At 43.3% G+C, this 18,877-nt stretch overlaps 1 protein-coding gene across 1 annotated transcript; it reads left to right on the top strand.

Annotated features, from left to right (window-relative positions):
• Positions 1 to 8,484: 8,484 nt before the first annotated feature.
• LOC132207513 (probable G-protein coupled receptor 139) lies at positions 8,485 to 9,261 on the top strand. Its single transcript, XM_059643367.1, has one exon. The coding sequence runs from the start codon at positions 8,485 to 8,487 to the stop codon at positions 9,259 to 9,261; it is 777 nt and encodes a 258-aa protein (XP_059499350.1).
• The last annotated feature ends 9,616 nt before the right edge of the window (positions 9,262 to 18,877 follow it).

The raw sequence follows: 18,877 nt of genomic DNA on the forward strand, positions 1-18,877 counted from the left end.
TATTTGACTAAGAGGGTGGGTTACCCAGCTCCAGGACATCTCTGCAGGAATTCCCCAGGCAAGTGAACCAGGCCCAACCATTTACAGTGTATCGACCATGATATCAGAGGAAAGGATGTTCGCTGATGATCCCACAATGGTCAGCAAAATTGATGAAGTAACACTATTGTTGGTCAATTCCATGAAGAGGCCGAGACGGAAATAACAGCAATGAAAGAAACGGCAGAGAAGGAAAAACAGTGCTTGCGTCTGTCTGAACAGTGGAAGACGCAGGATGTGTTCCTGAAACGGGCAAGATTCAGTGATCCAGTGAAAGTGTGGAACTGAATGAAATTCAATAATGTCGAGAAGTCGTATTGGAAAAATTAAAGAGGCTGAAAGTTAATCTCTCGAGGAGCCAAGCTAGCCTTTGTCTGAGAACTTTGAAAGAGATGCGCACAGAGATCACGGATGCATTGATTATCACAATTCAAATTACTAATGTCGCAATGCGTACTGCTGTTTGGTGTTTTCGCAAAACTGCAGTCCTGTTTTAACAAGGAGGAGTACAACAGTGTAAAATGCATATCTGTAAACCCGAACTCGGAAGTCGGGAATGTGATCGATTTATTAAAAATCCAACGATTATTTGGTCAGTGAAAGGAAGCCTCTGATTCAGCAGAGGCAGCACGGAATTGTGAAGAGGAGATCTGTGTAGATCTCCACAAGGCGTTCCTGGCAGAGATCATGCGGCGAAGCAGGGGATGTGGTTTATTTACAGTATACCCGGATTTTGACAAAGTGCCTCATATGAACGTGCACCACATCGCCAGCAAAATACCACAATGGATGAAGGAATGAGTCACAGACATGATGGCTGGGAGTCGAGATGCACTCATCCACAAGTCATCTAAGATGCCAAATACTTACAGATGGCCAATATCTGACTGCGATCTGATAAAACAAAACACTTCAAAGAAAAGTTCATGAAAGAAAATGGCAAGAAAACGGAAATGATATTTTCTGCAACATAATAAAATTTAATTGACTCCCTTCCTCTCGCTTTACAGTCAGTCATTTTCTGCAGCCCTTCCATATCGTTGCAACACAACTCAGGAACAGATAGCCTCCATATCTCTTTAAAAACATTCACTCACTTTTGCCCTCCCTAAGTCTGCAAAATCATGCCGCTGGGCACTCACTATCTCTGGAATATCATTTAATCCCTGCAACGCTTACTATCTCGAAAATATCATCCAGTCACTGTCGGCCTTCCGATCTCTGTCACATCATTCACACAATGCAGCCCTGCCTATCTCTGCAACATCATTCACCAGCTGCAGCCCTTGCTTTCTCTGTAATTTCAATCACTTCCTACAATCCTCACTTCACCTCTGACATTATTCAGTCTCTGAACCCCTACCTAACTCTGTAAAATCTTTCAGTCACTGGGCCGTCACTATCTCTTGCATGTCATTTAATGCTGGCAGCACTCTACCTATCTAGTATCATTCAGTCACTGCATTCAGTCACTATCGGCAGAACATTGTAGAGTCACTGCGGCCTCCGTGTCTCTGAAGCATAATGCATTCAATACAGCGATCGCTATCACTGCAATATCGTTCACAACCTGCAGCTCTCTAAATCTCTTTCACAACACTGAACCGGTGGAAACAACGTCTCCACGTCTACTCGATCCACGCCTCTCAGTTTTCTGTACGTTTCAATCAGATTCTGTCTGATCTTTCTCAGCTCTGTCACATGCACACCAAGAGTCCTCAATCGTCCCTTTCAGATTAACACTGTTGTTTCTCACCCAAGTTCCTCCCTCTCCACACGTGTGCTGAATTCTACCTTGTTCCGCTCCCTGTTTCCTAGATGTGGAATACATCATGGCAAATTGTTCAAAATGGGAAACAATGGCCCATTGGGCACACCGCATTTGAGTGTAAATACCACCAAATAGACCACACCAGCACCTGTGTGAGGACAAAAAGGGAAGGGGAATCCTTTGCCTTCTTTCAAATATATCTCCGATGTCCTCTCACATGTGCCCAAAGTACTGACACTGGTGAACCAGTCAATTCAACCACTATAAATATCGAGGGTAGCTTCTGAACAATTACTTTTGAGGGTTCTCAGGGATGAGGTCAGTGAGGTTTCACACAGTTCAATTTTTGAATGACTGGGCATGTGATTTGAGAATTAGAGAGCTGGTTTGTGCTGTTATCAAGTATAGGAGAGTGATGCGGTGATATTTCAAAAACATGAAATTTCCCAACTGGGCTTTTCATGCAGACACTGAAATACCATTGTTGGTCAGCTCTTATCATAACAGTTGGCAAAGGAGGCACGAGGGGCTGAATGCCTTATTCCTGTTCCTATTTCTTCTGTTTTTATGGACTTCTGCTTGCATTGAGAAGAACCAAGAATGAGCAAGTCAGAGATTTAGTGAGAGAGAAGAGTAAACATGGAGCTGCAAGTGGCACAGGTAGAAATGATGAGAACAAGGTATTCTTGGTGGCACTGGCAGATTTAGAAAAATGTGACCTGTTAAAATCAACAAGAGTTACATTCGATGGTGGGATTTGGTGATTATGCACGGCTGGGCCAGAACTCTACAAATTCGGCCAGATAATTTATTGGAGTAGAATTGGGCCATTCTGCCACTTGAGTCTGGTCTGTCATTCAATTTTGGCAGATATGTTCAGAACCTCATTCTCCTGCCTCCCCCCTATATCCCTTCATCCCTGAACTCATCAAAAACATATTTATCTCTGTCTTAAATAAACTCAATGACTTGGCCTTCTGCGGCAACATGTAGCACACATTCACCACTCTCTGATGGAATAAATTCCTCCTCATCTCAGTTCCAAAGGGTTATCCTTTAACTCTGAAGCTGTTCCCTCGGGCCTTAGTCTCCCCTACCAATGGAAACTTCTTCTCCACGACCACTCTAACCAGGTCTCTCAGTATTCTGGACATCTCAATCAGTTTCCCCCAATCTTCTGAACTCCATGGAGTATATATCCAGAGCCCAAAACATCTCCAAACTAGTCCTTTATCCACAGGAATATTCCTGTAAAACTTTTCTGGACCCCTGTCAAAGCTTGCACATGCTATCTTGGATATAGGATCCAAAACTGCTCACAATATTCCAAATGCGGTCTGATCAGAATCTTATACAGCCTCTAGTCTTGTGTTGTAGCTCTCTTGCAATGAATACTAACATTCCATTTGCCTTCTTAACTGCCGACTGAACTTGGATGCTAACCTTAAGAGAATCCTGAACTAGGAATCCACGTCTCTTTGTGCTTCAAATTTCCAAAGGCTTTTCCCATATTCTTCCTGCCAAAGTGTATAACGTCAGGATTTTCGAATCTGCATTTGGTCTGCCAAATCTTTGCCTACTCTCCTAACCTGTTCAAGTCCTCCTGTAGCTTCCCCACTTCCTCAACACTTTCTGACTCTCCATCTACCCTTGTGTTAGCTGCAAAATTTGCAATAATGCCTTATGTTCCTTTACCCAGATCATTAATGTTTAATGTGAATAATTTTGGTTTCCACACTGACCCCAGCAGAACTTCACATGTCACTGCTGCCATCTTGAAAAAAAGACCCTTTCGTCCACAATCTCTGACATCTGCCTGTCTGCCAGTCCTCTATGTGTGCCAATGCCTTGCCTTGACACCATGCGCTCTTATCTTATTTCTCAGCCTCGCATGCAGCAACTTGTCAAAGTCCTTCTGGAAATCCAAATAGATCATGTCCAATAGCTCTCCTTTTTCTAACTTGCTCATTACTTCCTTAAAGAATTCAAACAAGTTCGTTCAGAAAGACGTCTCCTTGATGAAGCCGTGCTGAATTTGGCCTCTTTCAGCATGCCTTTCAAGTATTCTGCAAACTCATTCTTAATGCTCATGTGTGAAAAATATTGAAGAGAAGAGATGCAGTGGCCAAATTAGCAGAGAGTTTGAAAACTAGGGCTTGTTTATTCAGGTCAGTGGCGGCAGAATTACAGTGGATGTGAGCAAAATTCTTCTTAAACAGAGGATGAAGGATGCCTAGTGTTCTCCGCCTGAATTAGTGGTGGAGGCAGAAACCCGAAGCTCTGTGAGAATGTGTATGAGTCAGCACAGTAGATCGGCAGGGCAATGGGCAAAGTGAAGGATGATGTGATTAAAAAGGGCGTTTGGATCTCTTTGGGTCGGTTCAAACAAGGATGTGCCCAATTGACCTCTTCTGAGCTGAATCGTTTCTGTGGATCTGTCGTTCATAATGGATTCTAAAATCTGACCAATCACTGAGGTTACTCGAACCAGTCTATAGTTTCCTGTGTTTTGCCTCCCTCCCTTCTTAAATATGTGTGTTACATTCGCCATTTCTCAGTTCTCTGCGACCAACCATGGCTCCAGCGATTCCTGAAAGATCGCCACCAATGGCTCCACAATCTTGTCTGCTACCACCTTTATAACTCTGGGGTGTGGTCTGTTCTGCGAGGGTGAGAAATTGAAATGTAGTTACAAACCACTGTGACTGGATATGGTCCTTATTGGCATTAATTCGAAAACTTGGACAAGGATAGAAAATTGCTGAAAGGGAAGGAAAAAGCCCACATGGACATGAGATAATGAAATTTTGGGTGAGGTTTTTGGTCCAATTGGTTTAATTTTCAAGTTCAGGCTGAAGGAAGAAAACGAAATCATTGATGTACGAGATGAAGAACTGAAACTTCACAACCCGTCACCTGTCCAGTGGGAGTGTAAATCCTATCGATTGTTTCATGTGCTGTGCAAGAAATTTCATCAAAGGGTTTTAGAGAGTATATCAGGTAATCAACGTTCCAGAGATTCTGCTTTCCAGTAACAATGTGTTTCAGATACGCAAACAGGTCAGGGAATACGAGAGACTACCTCAGTGAGTCAAAGGTGTTGGGGAAAGTTCATCAGAGAGACAGACACACGTTGAATGGCAATGAATGAAAGAGTGCCCTGATACAAAACATTCCTTTGACTGGGCAGTGGTTATAATCTGAAATGAACGGCCTTGGATTGCAGGTAAGAAAGATTTCATCTGTAGAGCATCGAGTAAACAGCTGACTCATTAGTTCAGAGAGTCATGCAGCATGGAAACAGACTTTTAGTCCAAACAGTCTCGGCTGACCATGATCCCAAATGGAGCTAATCCCATCTGTCTGACTTGGCCCATATCTCTCCAAACATTTCTTCTTCATGTGCTTGTCTAAATGTCTTTTAAACATTGCAACTGTACCCACATTTATCATTTTCTTTGCAAGCCCATCCTGCACACAAAGCACTCCCTGTGCAAAAATATTGACCGCCTGTCTTTTATAAATTATTCTCATCTCACCTTAAAAATATGCTCCCCAGACTTGAAATCCCCCACCCGAGGGAAGAGATAGCTGCCGCTCACCACGTTTATACCCACTATGATTTTATAAATCTTTCTCAGGTCACCACTTAACCTCTTTTGCTCCAATGAAAACAATTCGAGCCAATCCAGACTCTCCCTGTAACTGAAACCTTCCACTCCTGGCAACATCCTGGTAAATCTTTTATGAACGCTCTCCAGCTAAATAATATCATTTCTTTGGCAGGGTGACTGGAACTGGACACATTACTTCTGAACTGGCTGAGCGAAACAGTGGAGTGATGGTTGAAATGGGGCTGCTGACTGAGACAATTTGAGCTGCTCTTCCAGAGATCTGACCCAGTCAGCACAGAACCTGCAGCAAAACGCTGGGTGGGAATATATTGTGATATTTTTGAGCCTAAGCGTGGCTCAACTGAAATCCTTTATCTCAAGAGAGCTGCAGATCTCTCCAAAACAAATTGCTAAATATTTTCGATCACTGGAGAAGTAACTCGACTGTCGTAATCTCTGCTTGTGAGTCTTTTGGAAAACAAACGACTGGAAAATTTTGCAAACACAGAATCCCCTGGCAGCTCCTGTCGGGTATAAAATAAAGGCTCTTATCCCATTCTGAACTGGAGAGATGACGAGCAGCACAACGTGATTGATCTTGTCGCTCAGAAAATGCATCGACCAATTTAATTAGTCAGGAATATATTCTATGTTGCAATTGCGGTAGTCGGTTTGCCGGGTAAGTGTCTGTGATTGCTCGGGCTAAGGTTCTTGTGGTGCATTGGTACTGTACCAACCCTGAACAAAATCATGGCCGGGTTCAAATTGCCTATGTGTATCTCTCATCTCTGTGCAGGTTGATTGAAGTGTCTGGAATGATTGAGTTTGCACGCTTCAATTTGTTTTGAACAGCGACTGTCTTGGATTCTGTCTTGTTCCAATGATTCATTCGGAGGAAATCTGCTGAGAACAAGCTGAGTTGCACAGAATGTGGATTGAAAGAATGTTGTGCTGGTGGAATGCCTGGTGGGAACACGCTGGATTAGAAGGAAGGCTCCGAGGATAAGAGGGAGTTGAGGAAAGTCAGCTAAAAAAAACAGCTGAATTCGAGAAAAAAAAAATGCTGTGAGCAAGCTGCTCCAGATAATCTCACCGAATTCAAAAACAAAACAAAACCACAACATCATTTCAGACTGAAACACATTCATTATTTTGAAAGAGACTTCAAGAGCAACAAAATATTGTATTTTCTGAGAATCTGTGTGTACAAGGCTTCATTGGGAAAGGTGCATTTTTGGTGACAGGACTGCACAAGTTCCAACGCACGTCCAGTGACTCTGAAATATCCCACACTTTTGCATTTGGTCTGAACAAATAACCCATTGGTCAAATTACACCTGTTCCTTTGGAATTTTTCCATCTCTGCAGGAAGCCTGTTTTGTTCGCTGCACTTTCCGGGAACGGGAGAGAGAGAGACAGAAAGAGTCTTTTGGTAAATTTAATATGGGTAAACGTTGACTCCTCTACCTCCATGAATTCCATGTTGGTCAATGATGTTATACTTGTTATGCAATTTTATTCCTGTTCATAAACAAACAACTGTGTTTGCTGATGAACCTGATTCACATATCATTTTGTGTGAAGTAAGGTGTATTCTTGTGTAGTTCTTTTTCACCTGGTGATATGTCGAGCAGTGGGAAGAGAGCTCCAGAGCTCTCCTCTCGCATCCACCCTCACATACACTGGGCTCTCGTCACAGAGACACGGGTCCATTGGAATTTGGGTGTCAAACATTATGAAGGAATACAGGGAAATCTACCCGATTTTCGGTTCATTAATCCATCAAAAACGCTTGGCTCATTGCTGAGGCTAATTCAGAAGTGGGAAAATGAAAACAGATTGATTTGCAAAGTATCAACAAGCTTTGGCTGGTTAGTGTGGCTGGGGATTTATGGCTCGAGTTTGAAGCCATGGTGAGTCAGGCTACTCGACAGGAGGTAACACCACGAAAGGTGACGTGTGAAGGACAGATGGACAAATCAGAAGGTGAGTCTAATGTGTTTGTAGGTATTTCTTTGCAGGTGATGCACATTGCAGCGCAAAACGAAATGGTACGCATTGCAGCTGGAGGAGCAGAGGGTCTACTCCAAGCTTGCACTGCTCCAGCTTCAGACACACAATTCCTCATTGGACTATTAAAGTGCTCACCTGCTTCTGGACAGGAGTCTGCTGCACCCCTCTGACTGATACCTCATAAAAAAGATCTTTATCCTGATCTGTATGTGATCAGGTTAGATTAGATTCCCTGCAGTGTGGGAAAAGGCCCTTCATCACAGCAGGTCCACACTGCCCATTGAAGCATCCCACCCAGATCCATCCCCCCATAACCCATACATCTCTGAACACGATTCCTCAGTGGCCAGTTGAAGTCACAGAGCCATAGATTCATGCTGCACTAAAACAGGTCCTTTGGACCACGCAGTCCATCCCAAACAAAATCCCAAACTGAAATATTCCCACCTGTCTACTCCTGACCCATATCCTTCCCGTTCATATATCCATCCAGATGTCTTTTCAACATTGTAACTGTACATCCACCACTTCCTCAGGAAAATCATTCCACACATGAATGACCCTTTGTGTTGAAACATTGCCTCTTAATGTCTCTTTGAAAGAAATCTCTCTCCTCTCACCTAAAAAAATGAGTTTACTGGGTGCCAGTCCAAATGCACGTTTTGTGCTCCCTCATCTGAAAATTCCCCATCTTGGAGAAAAGACAATAACCATCAACTCTATCTGGAACTCTCATTGTTTTATAAAATTTCAGCAGGTCATCTCTCCGCCTCCAACCCGCCAATGAAATCAGTCCCAGCGTACACAGCCTTTGTTCACAACTCAAACCTTCTATCCCAGGCAACATCCTTGTAAATCACTTCTGTACCATCTCCAGCTAATCTGTTTGTGTTCAGTGGTCTGTCTTGAGAAAATGTGAATGACTTTTTAAAAGTAATTTCGCATCTCCTTTCCCTTCGCTCTCTCACAGTGAATTCACTGGCACTTGTGATTTTATTCAGAGGAAAATGTGGAATCTCCTCATGCACCACTCGTTACCTCGTTGCCATGGCAACAGCGGATCTACTGTATGTTATCCTTGAGGTCATACTCTACCGGATCAATGATTATTATTTCCCTGTCAATTTCTTCCATCTGACCGCTGTCTGTAAAATTACCTCTGTGCTGCGCCGCGCTGCCACTGATTGTTCTGTCTGGTTAACTGTCACTTTTACATTTGATCGATTTGTTGCGATTTGTTCCCAGAAGTTGAAAATGAAATATTGCACCAAGAAAATTGCAACAGCAGTTCTAGCAACAACAGGCATTCTGGCCTGTTTCAAAAACATTCCCACCTACTTCAGGTTTGAATCTTACCAAATCTTTAACAATGTCGAGTGGCTCTGCATGAACAATGAAGCATATTATTACGATCCCATATGGATAGGATTCAAACGCTTTGAAAAGATCTTAACTCCAATGCTCCCATTTGCTTTAATTCTTTTGATAAACGCTTTGACAGTCAGGCAAATTTTAGTGGCCAGTCAGGCCCATAAGAGACTGCAGGATCAGAGCAAAGGGCAGAATTCTTGTGACCCAGAGATGGAGAGCAGAAGAAAGTCTATTATTTTTCTCTTCACGATATCCTGTGGTTTCATCCTGCTGTGGCTGTGCTACCTTTTTGTATATTTTAAGACATTCGATCCATTGTTCGATAAAAATTCTGAATCTATATTCCGATATGTTGCAAATATGCTCCGTGATATAAACTGCTGCACAAACACATTTATTTATGTAGCAACACTCTCCAAGTTCAGAGAGAAGTTCACAAACACGCTCATGTGACCTTTTAAGCAAACAATTCACTGTAAGCATCAACAAAATAAATAGTGATGCCGAATCGTGTGAAGAGAAATGGATGACAGTGTTTGCTGGATGTATGGAGGGAAAGGAAGGTTCTGGAGAGCAAGTCTGTCCAGTATTACTGATGATGAAGCGAGTACTCAGCCCAATGAGAAAAGGACGTCATTGGGTGGCACATTTTTCGTTAGACTAGAGACTACTGCATCAAGTTAAATGGATTCAACATGATTAATTAAGGAAGCAACAGTGTCAAAATGCGTCCTGCAGACCAAAAAATGAATCGCAATTTAGAGGAACAAAAGCAAAGTTGCTGGAAAAGCTCAGCAGTTCCGGCAGCATCTTGAAGGAGAAAACAGAGTTAACGTGTCAGGTCGGGTGACCCTTCCATCGAATTTACAGAAATGGTTGCCTCCGTGTTGTTCTAATTCTCAGCTCGTCACCTGAGGAAGAGTACATTATTCTTTAAAATGCAAAAGCTGTGCATGGTAGAAATGTCGATGTGCCAAACTGTGAGGACAACTTACCGCGGATTGTCATGGAATATTTTCCTCTTCTTCTTACAATTTGCAAATACTGTCGAATGATTAAGGGTGACTGATATGACTTCATGGAGACATTTGGCGATTTGCAGAATTGCAGAGCCCATCACAAACCTGGATTCAATGCGAGATAACAAGTTGTTGAGCTGGATGAACACAGCAGGCCAAACAGCATCACAAGAAGACGATCCATCCGCTCCAATCCCAACCTCACCACAAAACCCGCGGACAAGGGAGTCGTAGTTGTGGTAGAGCACAATGAATTCTACATCACTGAGGGCAGGCGCCAGCTCTCCGACACCACCTCCTGCCGCCCCGTGGATCATGGCCCCACCCCTGAGCACCAAACACCATCTCCCAAACCATCCAAAACTTCATCACTTCAGGTGACCTCCCACCCACAGCCTCCAATCTCATCGTTCCCCAACCACACACCGCCCTTTTCTATCTCCTTCCCAAAATCCACAAACGTGACTACCCCGGTTGACCCATTGTCTCCACCTGCTCCTGCCCCCACTGAGCTTATCTCCACCTACCTCAACTCCATTATCTCCACCTTGGACCTGGAACTCCCTGCCTATGTCCGTGATACCACCCACACGTAGTACCTCCACCAGAACTTTCATTTCCCCAGTCCCCAACCCCTCATTTTAGCTGTGAACGTCAAGTTCCGATACAGCTGCATTCCCCATGTAGATGGCCTAAAGGGCCTTCTCTTCTGCCTGTCCTGCAGACCTGTCGATTTCCGAGACACTGACACTCTCATCTGTGTAGTCAAACTTGTCCTCACCCTCAACTACTTCTCTGTCAATTACTCCCACTTCCTACAGACAAACAGGGTGGCCATGTGTACCCGCATGGGCCCAACCTGTGCCTGTGTCTTTGTACGTTACGTGGAACAATGCGTACTCCATTACATTGATGACTGCATCGGTGCTGCCTCGTGGTCCCACGAGGAGCTTGAACAGTTCATCCACTTCACCAAAACCTTCCACCACAACCTTACGTTCACCTGGACCATCTCTAAAAACTCCTTCACCTTACTGGAACTCTCAGTCTACACCTCAGGCAACCACCTCGAATCCAATATCCATTTCAAGCCCACCGACTCCCACAGCTGCCAAGAATACACCTCCTCCCATCCATCTTCCTGCAAAAATGCTATCCCCTATTCCCAATTCTGTCACCTCCACACCATCTGCTCCCAGGATGTGGCATTCTGCTCCATACATCTCAGATGTCCTCATTTGTAAGGGAATGCAACGTGCCCACCCCTGCCGCAGTGGTCGAGAATGCCCTCAACCATGTCTCCAGCTTTTGCCGCAACTTATCCCCCACACCCCGTCCCCGCAATAATGACCCAAAAAGAATCCCCATTCGCCTCAAGTACCACGCGACCAACCTCCAGATGCAACGTATCATCCACCGACACTTCCGCCATCTGCAATCCGACAACACCACAAAAGGCATTTTTCACTCCCCACCCTTGTCTAATTTCCAGAGGGACCACTCTCTCCGTGACTCCCTTATCCACTCCATGCTCCCGTCCAGCCCCACCACCCCCGGCACACTTCACTGCAACCGCAGGAAGTGCTACGCCTGCCACCACACCTCCACCCTCAACCTCATCCCCGGTCCCAAGAAGACTTTTCACGTCAAGCAGATGTTCACCTGTACAATGTAGTATACTGCATTCACTGTACCCATTGTGGTCGCCTCGACATCGGGAAAATCATGTAGAGGCTTGGGGGTTGCTTTGTAGAAGATCTCCATTCGGTAAACACTGAACAACTGCACCTCCCAGCCATGAACAATTACAAATCCCCCTCCAATTCCTCTGATGTCATGTGCATCGTGGGCCTCCTGCACAGCCATAACGATGCCACCAGAAGGTTGCAGGAACAGCAACTCATATTCCACTTGGAAACCCTGCCGCCCAATGGTATCAATGTGGATTTCAGAAACTTTAAAATCTCCCCTCAACCTACAACCCTTGACCGGTCGGCCCTGCCTGGACTGACCTACCTCCTCACTACCTTCCCGCATACTCTTCAATTTATTGCCTCCATCCCAACTCTTTGACTTGCCTAACACCAATCCACCTATCTTCTCCTCTATCCACCTTCTATCTGTCTCCGCCTCTCTCCCTATTTATTTCAGAACCGCCTTCTCCACCCTACCCCGCATTTCTGAAGAAAAGTCTAGGCCCAAAACATCAGCCTCGGTGCTCCTATGATGCTGCTTGGCCTACTGTGGTCATCCAGCTCTACACCTGGTTATCTCAGATTCTCCAGCATTTGCAGTTCCTACTAGCTCTGGATTCAATGTGAATCGGGGCAATGTCTCAACTGTTGTGAAACTTATGGAAGAAAATGTAAGACGCTTGAATTTTTCTGAGGGGCTGGCTAACTCAGGTTCAGGATCTCACTGCAGGATTTCATCTGTGTCATGTCTCAGGACCAACCATTTTACGTTGCATCCAGTATCATGATTTTCCTTGGTGATTGCAGAAGTTTCAGCAAAACAGATTCAGGAAGACAATTGTGGGTCAATTTCGCGAAGATACAGAAACATTCAGATTAGGAAAGATAGAATTGTCAGAAAAGAGGCATATGGTCTTTGTGTCTCTCTTAACAGTGAAAGACACAGGAATTCTTCCCCAAAACAAACATGATTCAATGATCCAGTGGAATTGTAGAAATGAAACAAATTCGGTATTGCAGAAAGGAAGCATTGGGAAAATTCATGAAGCTGATTTGAGGGGACAAGCTGTCCTTTTTCTGACAATGTTGAAAGAGATGTGGACAGAGATAGTGGATGCATTGCTCATTGCAGCTCACAATGACATTGGCAGCTGAATGTGGACTGATGTTTGCCATTCTGCCCAACCAAACCATCATTTCAACATGGAGGGAGTATAACCGTGTGAAATGCAGATTTTCATAGCTGACCTCAGTCAGTGAGAAGGTGATGTATTTATCCGAAGGCAAGCATTTAATTGTCAAAGAGAAAAAGCTTCTCTCATTCAGCAGAGACAGCACATAATTGTGAAAGGGGGAACTGAGGGGATTTCCTGAAGATGTTCCTGGTAGAGTTCATGTGTGAATATTTCACAGAGAAAACATTGAGCTTTCCCACTACCATGTTAAATGCAAGCTCCCTCCAAGAAGACATTTCAAAACTTGTGAAAATGATTCTGGCGTCAACCTTACCGACGCAACACATGATTTTATGGAATTCTAACAGATCTCCCTTCAGACACCACTGCTGCACAGAAAAGAACCCGAGTATTATGAGCCTTTCTATGGTCCTCATAACTTCGAATCCAGATAGATTCTTGGTGGGCCTCTTCTGTACCATTTTTAAAGCTTCCATATATTTCCTAAAATATGGTGACAGACCTGAATACAATGCTGTGAGAGAGTCCTCACCAAAATGTTATAAATCTGCAACATGGCAGCCTGATTCTTGAACTCAATTCCCCGACCAATGAAGGCAGCATGCCTGAAGCTTTCTTTACCACCCGATCCACTTATGTGACCACTGTCAGGGAGATATGGATTTGAACCCCACCTGCCCGACACAAAGCCACGCCGACTGTCACTTATTAAACCATGCCTTTCCAAATGTGTGTAAATCCTATTCCAAAGAATTCTCACCAATATCTTTCCAACTTCTCGGCAAGCTTCCCTTTCTATATCCCTCATGATTTTATGACCTTCTACATATTCTCATATGTTGTGAGGTATCAGTTACCCATTGTGTTTCGTAAGTAGTACTTCGGCAAGCTGGTTTTCCGTCAGAAAAGGACATGATACGTACCTGATGGGCCAACAAACTTCTTGTGTGCTGTATGAGTCATTGGTTCTCCGAGGTGCTTTGATGACCCTCGATAAAGCTGGGTGAATGAAAGAGTCATTGACTGGGTCAATATTTATTGCTCATTCCAGCATGTTCTTGAAGGAATGATGGTTAGCTACCTTCTGGAACTGCAGGAGTCCAAGAGCTGTATGTTGACCCACAATGTTTTTTTATGAGGGAGTTCCAGGATTTTGACTAAGTGATATCTTATCAATTCAGGATGGCAAGTGGCTGCAACCCTGGCCATTCTGGATAGAAGTGGTGATGGATTTGGAGCATACTGACTGAGGAGCATTATTGAGTTTCTTCAGCACGCCTCCTAGACAGTACACACTGCTGCAAGTGGGCATCGCTGCTGGATTACGTGGAAACCTGTAGACGTGGTGTTAAGCAAGCAGAGCAGCAGGAAAGCTGACGTTTCGGGTCTGCAGCATCTGCACTTCCCGCTATCTCTGATACATAACGTGGCGTGGAGGTGTTAAATTCTGAAGGGCTGTGCAGAAAGATCTTTATTTTCTGAGTGTGCTTCACGTTCATGGAGTAATTTTATTTTGAAAAGAGTCAATGAAACCACACTGTGGACATTGGAGATTATTTTATCATTATTTCCAGAAATCTGAGATTGGAGAATTTTGCTTTGGAACGTATTGGGCACGTTTTAAACAGTGAATATCTTGGAGAGGTTATTGTTATTTCTGAGTCATTTGGAAGGAATCTGCTGAGAACAAGCTGCGTTGCACAGAAGCTCGCTTGTTGAGTTGGCAGAATATCTGGTTAAGAAAAACACGTTGCTTCAGGGTGTATGCTCTGTGTATAAATTTGAGTCGGTGAAAGGTTTGCTCAGAACAAGCTGAATAAAAGGAAAAATTGCAGTGCTCAATCTGCTCCGTACAATCTCGCCCAATTCGAAACGAAAACAAGCCACAACATCATTTCAGAGTGAGTCCTATTCCTTATCTTGAAAGAGCGAATAGATAAGCCTCAGAAGAATCTGTGTGTACAAGACTTAATGCATGGTACAACGCAGATCCTTTGGCTGTTCAACATCCAACACTTTTTCATTTGGTCTTCAAAGATGATCCTCTGGCCAAAGTGTACCTGCTCATTTGGAATTTGCCAGTCTCTGCAGGACGATCTGCTTTGTTTTCTGGGCATTTCTGTGTGTGAGAGAGAGAGCGCGTGGATCTGTCTTTCTGACTGTCTTTTGGTACATTTATTTGGGATAACCTTTCACTCCTCTACCTTCCTGAATTCTGTGTTGTTCAATGGAGTCATACGTGTTGAACATGTTTATTTCTGATCATAAACAAATAATTGCGTTTGCTCCTGAGCCTGGTCGACACATCGTTTTGTGTTAATTATAAATGGATCAAGTGCATTCTTGTGGAGTTTTATTTCACCTGGCGGTATATGGAGCAGTGGGAACAAATTTACTGTGTTCTCCTCCCGCATTCACCTTCACGTATAATGAACTCTGGTCACGGAGATGTGATTCAATTTGAAGTTGGAAAAAAACACTATGAAGGAATAACGAAAAATAGACACCATTTCTTGTTCATTTTTCCAGCAAAAAACACTTGGCTTATTGCTTTCATATGTTTGAAAGTGTTGGGGGAGTTGGGAGGAGGAACACTGAATGATTTGCAATGTATCGACGATGTTTGACTCATGAAACTGGCTGAGGATCTGTGGGTCGAGAAAAAGTAATAGTGAGTAAGGCTGACATCCAGGAGGTAACACCACAAAAGGCGACGTGTGAAGGGCAGTCTCACAGGTCAGCGGGTGAGGTGAATGAGGCAGTGAGTATTTCATGGCAGTTAAGGCACATTGTATCGGAAATAGAATACGATGCAGCTGGTGAAGCAGAGGGCCCACTCACTGGTTGTACTGCTCCAGGTTCAGACGCACAACTGCTCATTGGAATAATAAAGCATTCACCTGCTCCGGGCGCGCAATCTTCTTCATCCCTCTGTTAACTTTGATCTTTAACCTGATCTGTCCAATTTGGTGGCTTCTTGAAGTCATAGCTGATTGGTCCAATGGTCTGATCTCACAAATTGTGAATGCGTTTTTTTTTCCTGCAATTTCTAATCTTTTCCTTCATTCTCTCTCAGTGAATTTACTGGCACTCGTGATTTAATTCAGAGGAAAACGTGGAATCTCCTGATGCAATCGGCATTACCTCGTCGCCATGGCAACAGCTGATCTGCTGTATGCTATCCCTCAGGCAGACTGTAACGGCTCAGTAATTATTATTTCCCTCTGAATTTCTTGGATATGACCATGGTGTGATAAGTTGCCTTTTGCCCCGCCGTGCTGCCACCGTTCTGTCTGGGTCACCATCACATTCACCTTTATTCGATTTGTTCCCACTGGTAGCCAGAAGCTAAAAACAAAATATTGCACCAAGAAAGCTGCAACAACAATTCCAGCAGCTACAGGTTTTCCACTCTTTTTCAAAACCATTCCCACTCACTTCAGACATGAAGCTTTCAGAATCACGAACAAGGTCATGTGGTTCTGCACGAATACCGAAGCACACGATTCAGATCTCATATGGATAGGTTTCGTGGTTTTGAAAAGGTCTTAAATCCAATGCACCCAATTGCTTTAATTGTTTTGATCAACACTCTGACAGTCAGGCACATTTTCATGCCGAGTTGGGTCCATAAGAGATTGAGAGGTCAGAGCAAGGGGCAGGCTTCTTGTGACCCAGAGATGGAGAGCAGAAGAAAGTTTATTATTTTACTCTTCACGATATCCAGTGGTTTCATCCTTCAGTGGCTGTGGTGCCTTTTCAAATATTTTAAATACTTTCGAACCATTGTTCGAGAAAAGTTCTGAATCTATATTGCAACATGTTGCAAATATGCTCCGCGATATAAACTGCTGCACAAACACATCTGTTTGTGTAGCAACCCTCTCCAAGTTCAGAGAGAAGTTCACAAACACCCTGATGTTATCTTTTAAGCAAATTATTCACTCTAAGCATCACTAAAACTAATGGTTATGCCAAATCATGGGAAGGATAATGGATCACAGTGATTGTTGGATGAATGGAGGGAAAGGAAGGTTCTGGAGGAGCAAATCTGTCCGATAGTACTGATGACAAAAAGAGCAATCAGGCCAATAATAAAAAGGATGTCATTAAACAACACATTTTCGTCACACCAGAGACTACTGCACCAAGTACAATGGATTCAAAATGATTAATGAGGGAATGAACAGTGTTGTAATGTCTCCGGCGGTGTAAGAAAGGAGACTGGATCCACAAGGATTGTTCTCTTTTTGTCGGTTTGGCGAGAGCCGCATCCCATCAGGAAGAGTAAATTATTCTTCCGAAAGTAAAGGCTGCACATGGTGGAGATGGCGAGGTGTCACTCTATGAGAATGCTTTATGTAGGATTATCATGATATGTTTTCCTCTGAATATTGCAATTAATAAATCTGGAAATCACGTAAGAGTGTTTGACCATGACATCGTGGGGACATTTGGCAATTTTGAGAACACACACCATCGCAAAACCGGAGTCATTGTGAATCAGAGTCAATCTCTCCACTGTTTTGAGACATCTGCAAGACAATTAAAGATGATTGAATTTGTCTCAGGCGGTGGCTAACAGAGCTCCAAGACATCACAGCAGGATTTCCTCAGTGTCGTGTCCCAGCCCCAACCATTTTACATTGCGCCCATCATAATGTCAGAGGGAAGGATGTTTGTTGACGATGTTCAGCCAAAGGGATTTACGGAGATGAATGTGGGTCAATTCTGTGAAGAGACAGAGACGTTTAGAATAGGAAACCGAGAAATGTCACAGGAGAGAAATAAAGACTTTGTGTCTGGCATAACAGTGAAAGACACAAGCAAGATTCAAAGATACAGTGAAAGCATGGAAATGGTAGAAATTCGATATTGCATTGGACAAATTAATGAGGTCGGAAGTTATTGCATGAGTGTACAAGCTGGCCTTTGTCTGAGAATGTTAAAATAGATGTGGACAGAGATAGTGGATGCATTGATTGTCGCAATTCAAAATGACATTGACAGCTCAATGTGGACTGATGTATGGCATTTTGACAAAACTACACCATTATTTAAACATGGAGGGAGAACAACAGTGTGAAATGCAGATTTTCAAACCGGACCTCAGCTGCTGAGAAAGTGATTAATTTTGTCGAAGGCATTGATTTATTTGACAAGGAAAAAAAGCCTCTCTGATTCTACAGTTTCAACACAGAATTCTAAAAGTGAGAACTGAGTAGATTTCCTGAAGATGTTCCTAGTAGAGTTCATGTGGTGAAGCAGTGGATGTGGTGTATTTGGATTATCAGAAAGCCTTTGAGAAAGGCCTCCATGGCAATAAATATAAAGGTGCATGGGATTGCTAGTATTATAGTTAAGACGTTGCGTAGAGTAATCGTGAATTGGAAGGCAGAAGGCAGAAATTGTTTGCAAAAATATGATAAGGGAGAACAGTGTTTTGCTCATTTAAGAGGTAGTTTTTTTTTTACACTTAGAGACTTATACAGGAAAAATAACATCTGTGGAGAGCCAAGTAATTTGAATCAAACACTTAGCGATAACAAGGCAATTGAATTTAAATCTGACGTTTTTGACAACCTTGAGCCAAAGCTCTTGTTTGGAAACTGATATGCCATCCAAGGTACATAAGGAGAGGGTTTTTGAAGATCCATGTGAGAGCCAACCACCATCTGAGAAATAAGCATTGTGCTCACGCAAGAAATTGCTCAGCTCTCTAATGAAGCACGATTCATCTACAAAGGTTCAATGTCACTTCTCGCCAACAGTCTTCACAGAAGATTTCGTAAAGAAAATATCCTCGACACCCAGATCAGTGGAAACGTTGAGAACGACAGAAGAAAGACGTGGAGACTCTGAAGAAGTGCATTTTAATTTATTTTCTTATTACTTGGGTTTGTTTTTTCTGTAAGTGGGGTTGTATCTTATTGGAAAAGCATACAAGTAGAATTTTAAGTCAGGGACTAGTTAGGAGTTAGGAGGGAGCTATTCAGTTTGTGACAACTTCTGTGAACTTGCTCACTTTTCCGGTCAATAAATAAATTGTTAGTTCTTTATAAAGTGAGTATAAGTGATTTTCTTCAAGTTAGCATTTGTTTTTGTGTTACAATGCCACCATGAGTTAGGGAAAATGTCACAAACATGAGAGGAACATAGC

The sequence above is a fragment of the Stegostoma tigrinum genome, chromosome X (assembly GCF_030684315.1).
Source record: "Stegostoma tigrinum isolate sSteTig4 chromosome X, sSteTig4.hap1, whole genome shotgun sequence".
NCBI lineage: Eukaryota > Metazoa > Chordata > Chondrichthyes > Orectolobiformes > Stegostomatidae > Stegostoma > Stegostoma tigrinum.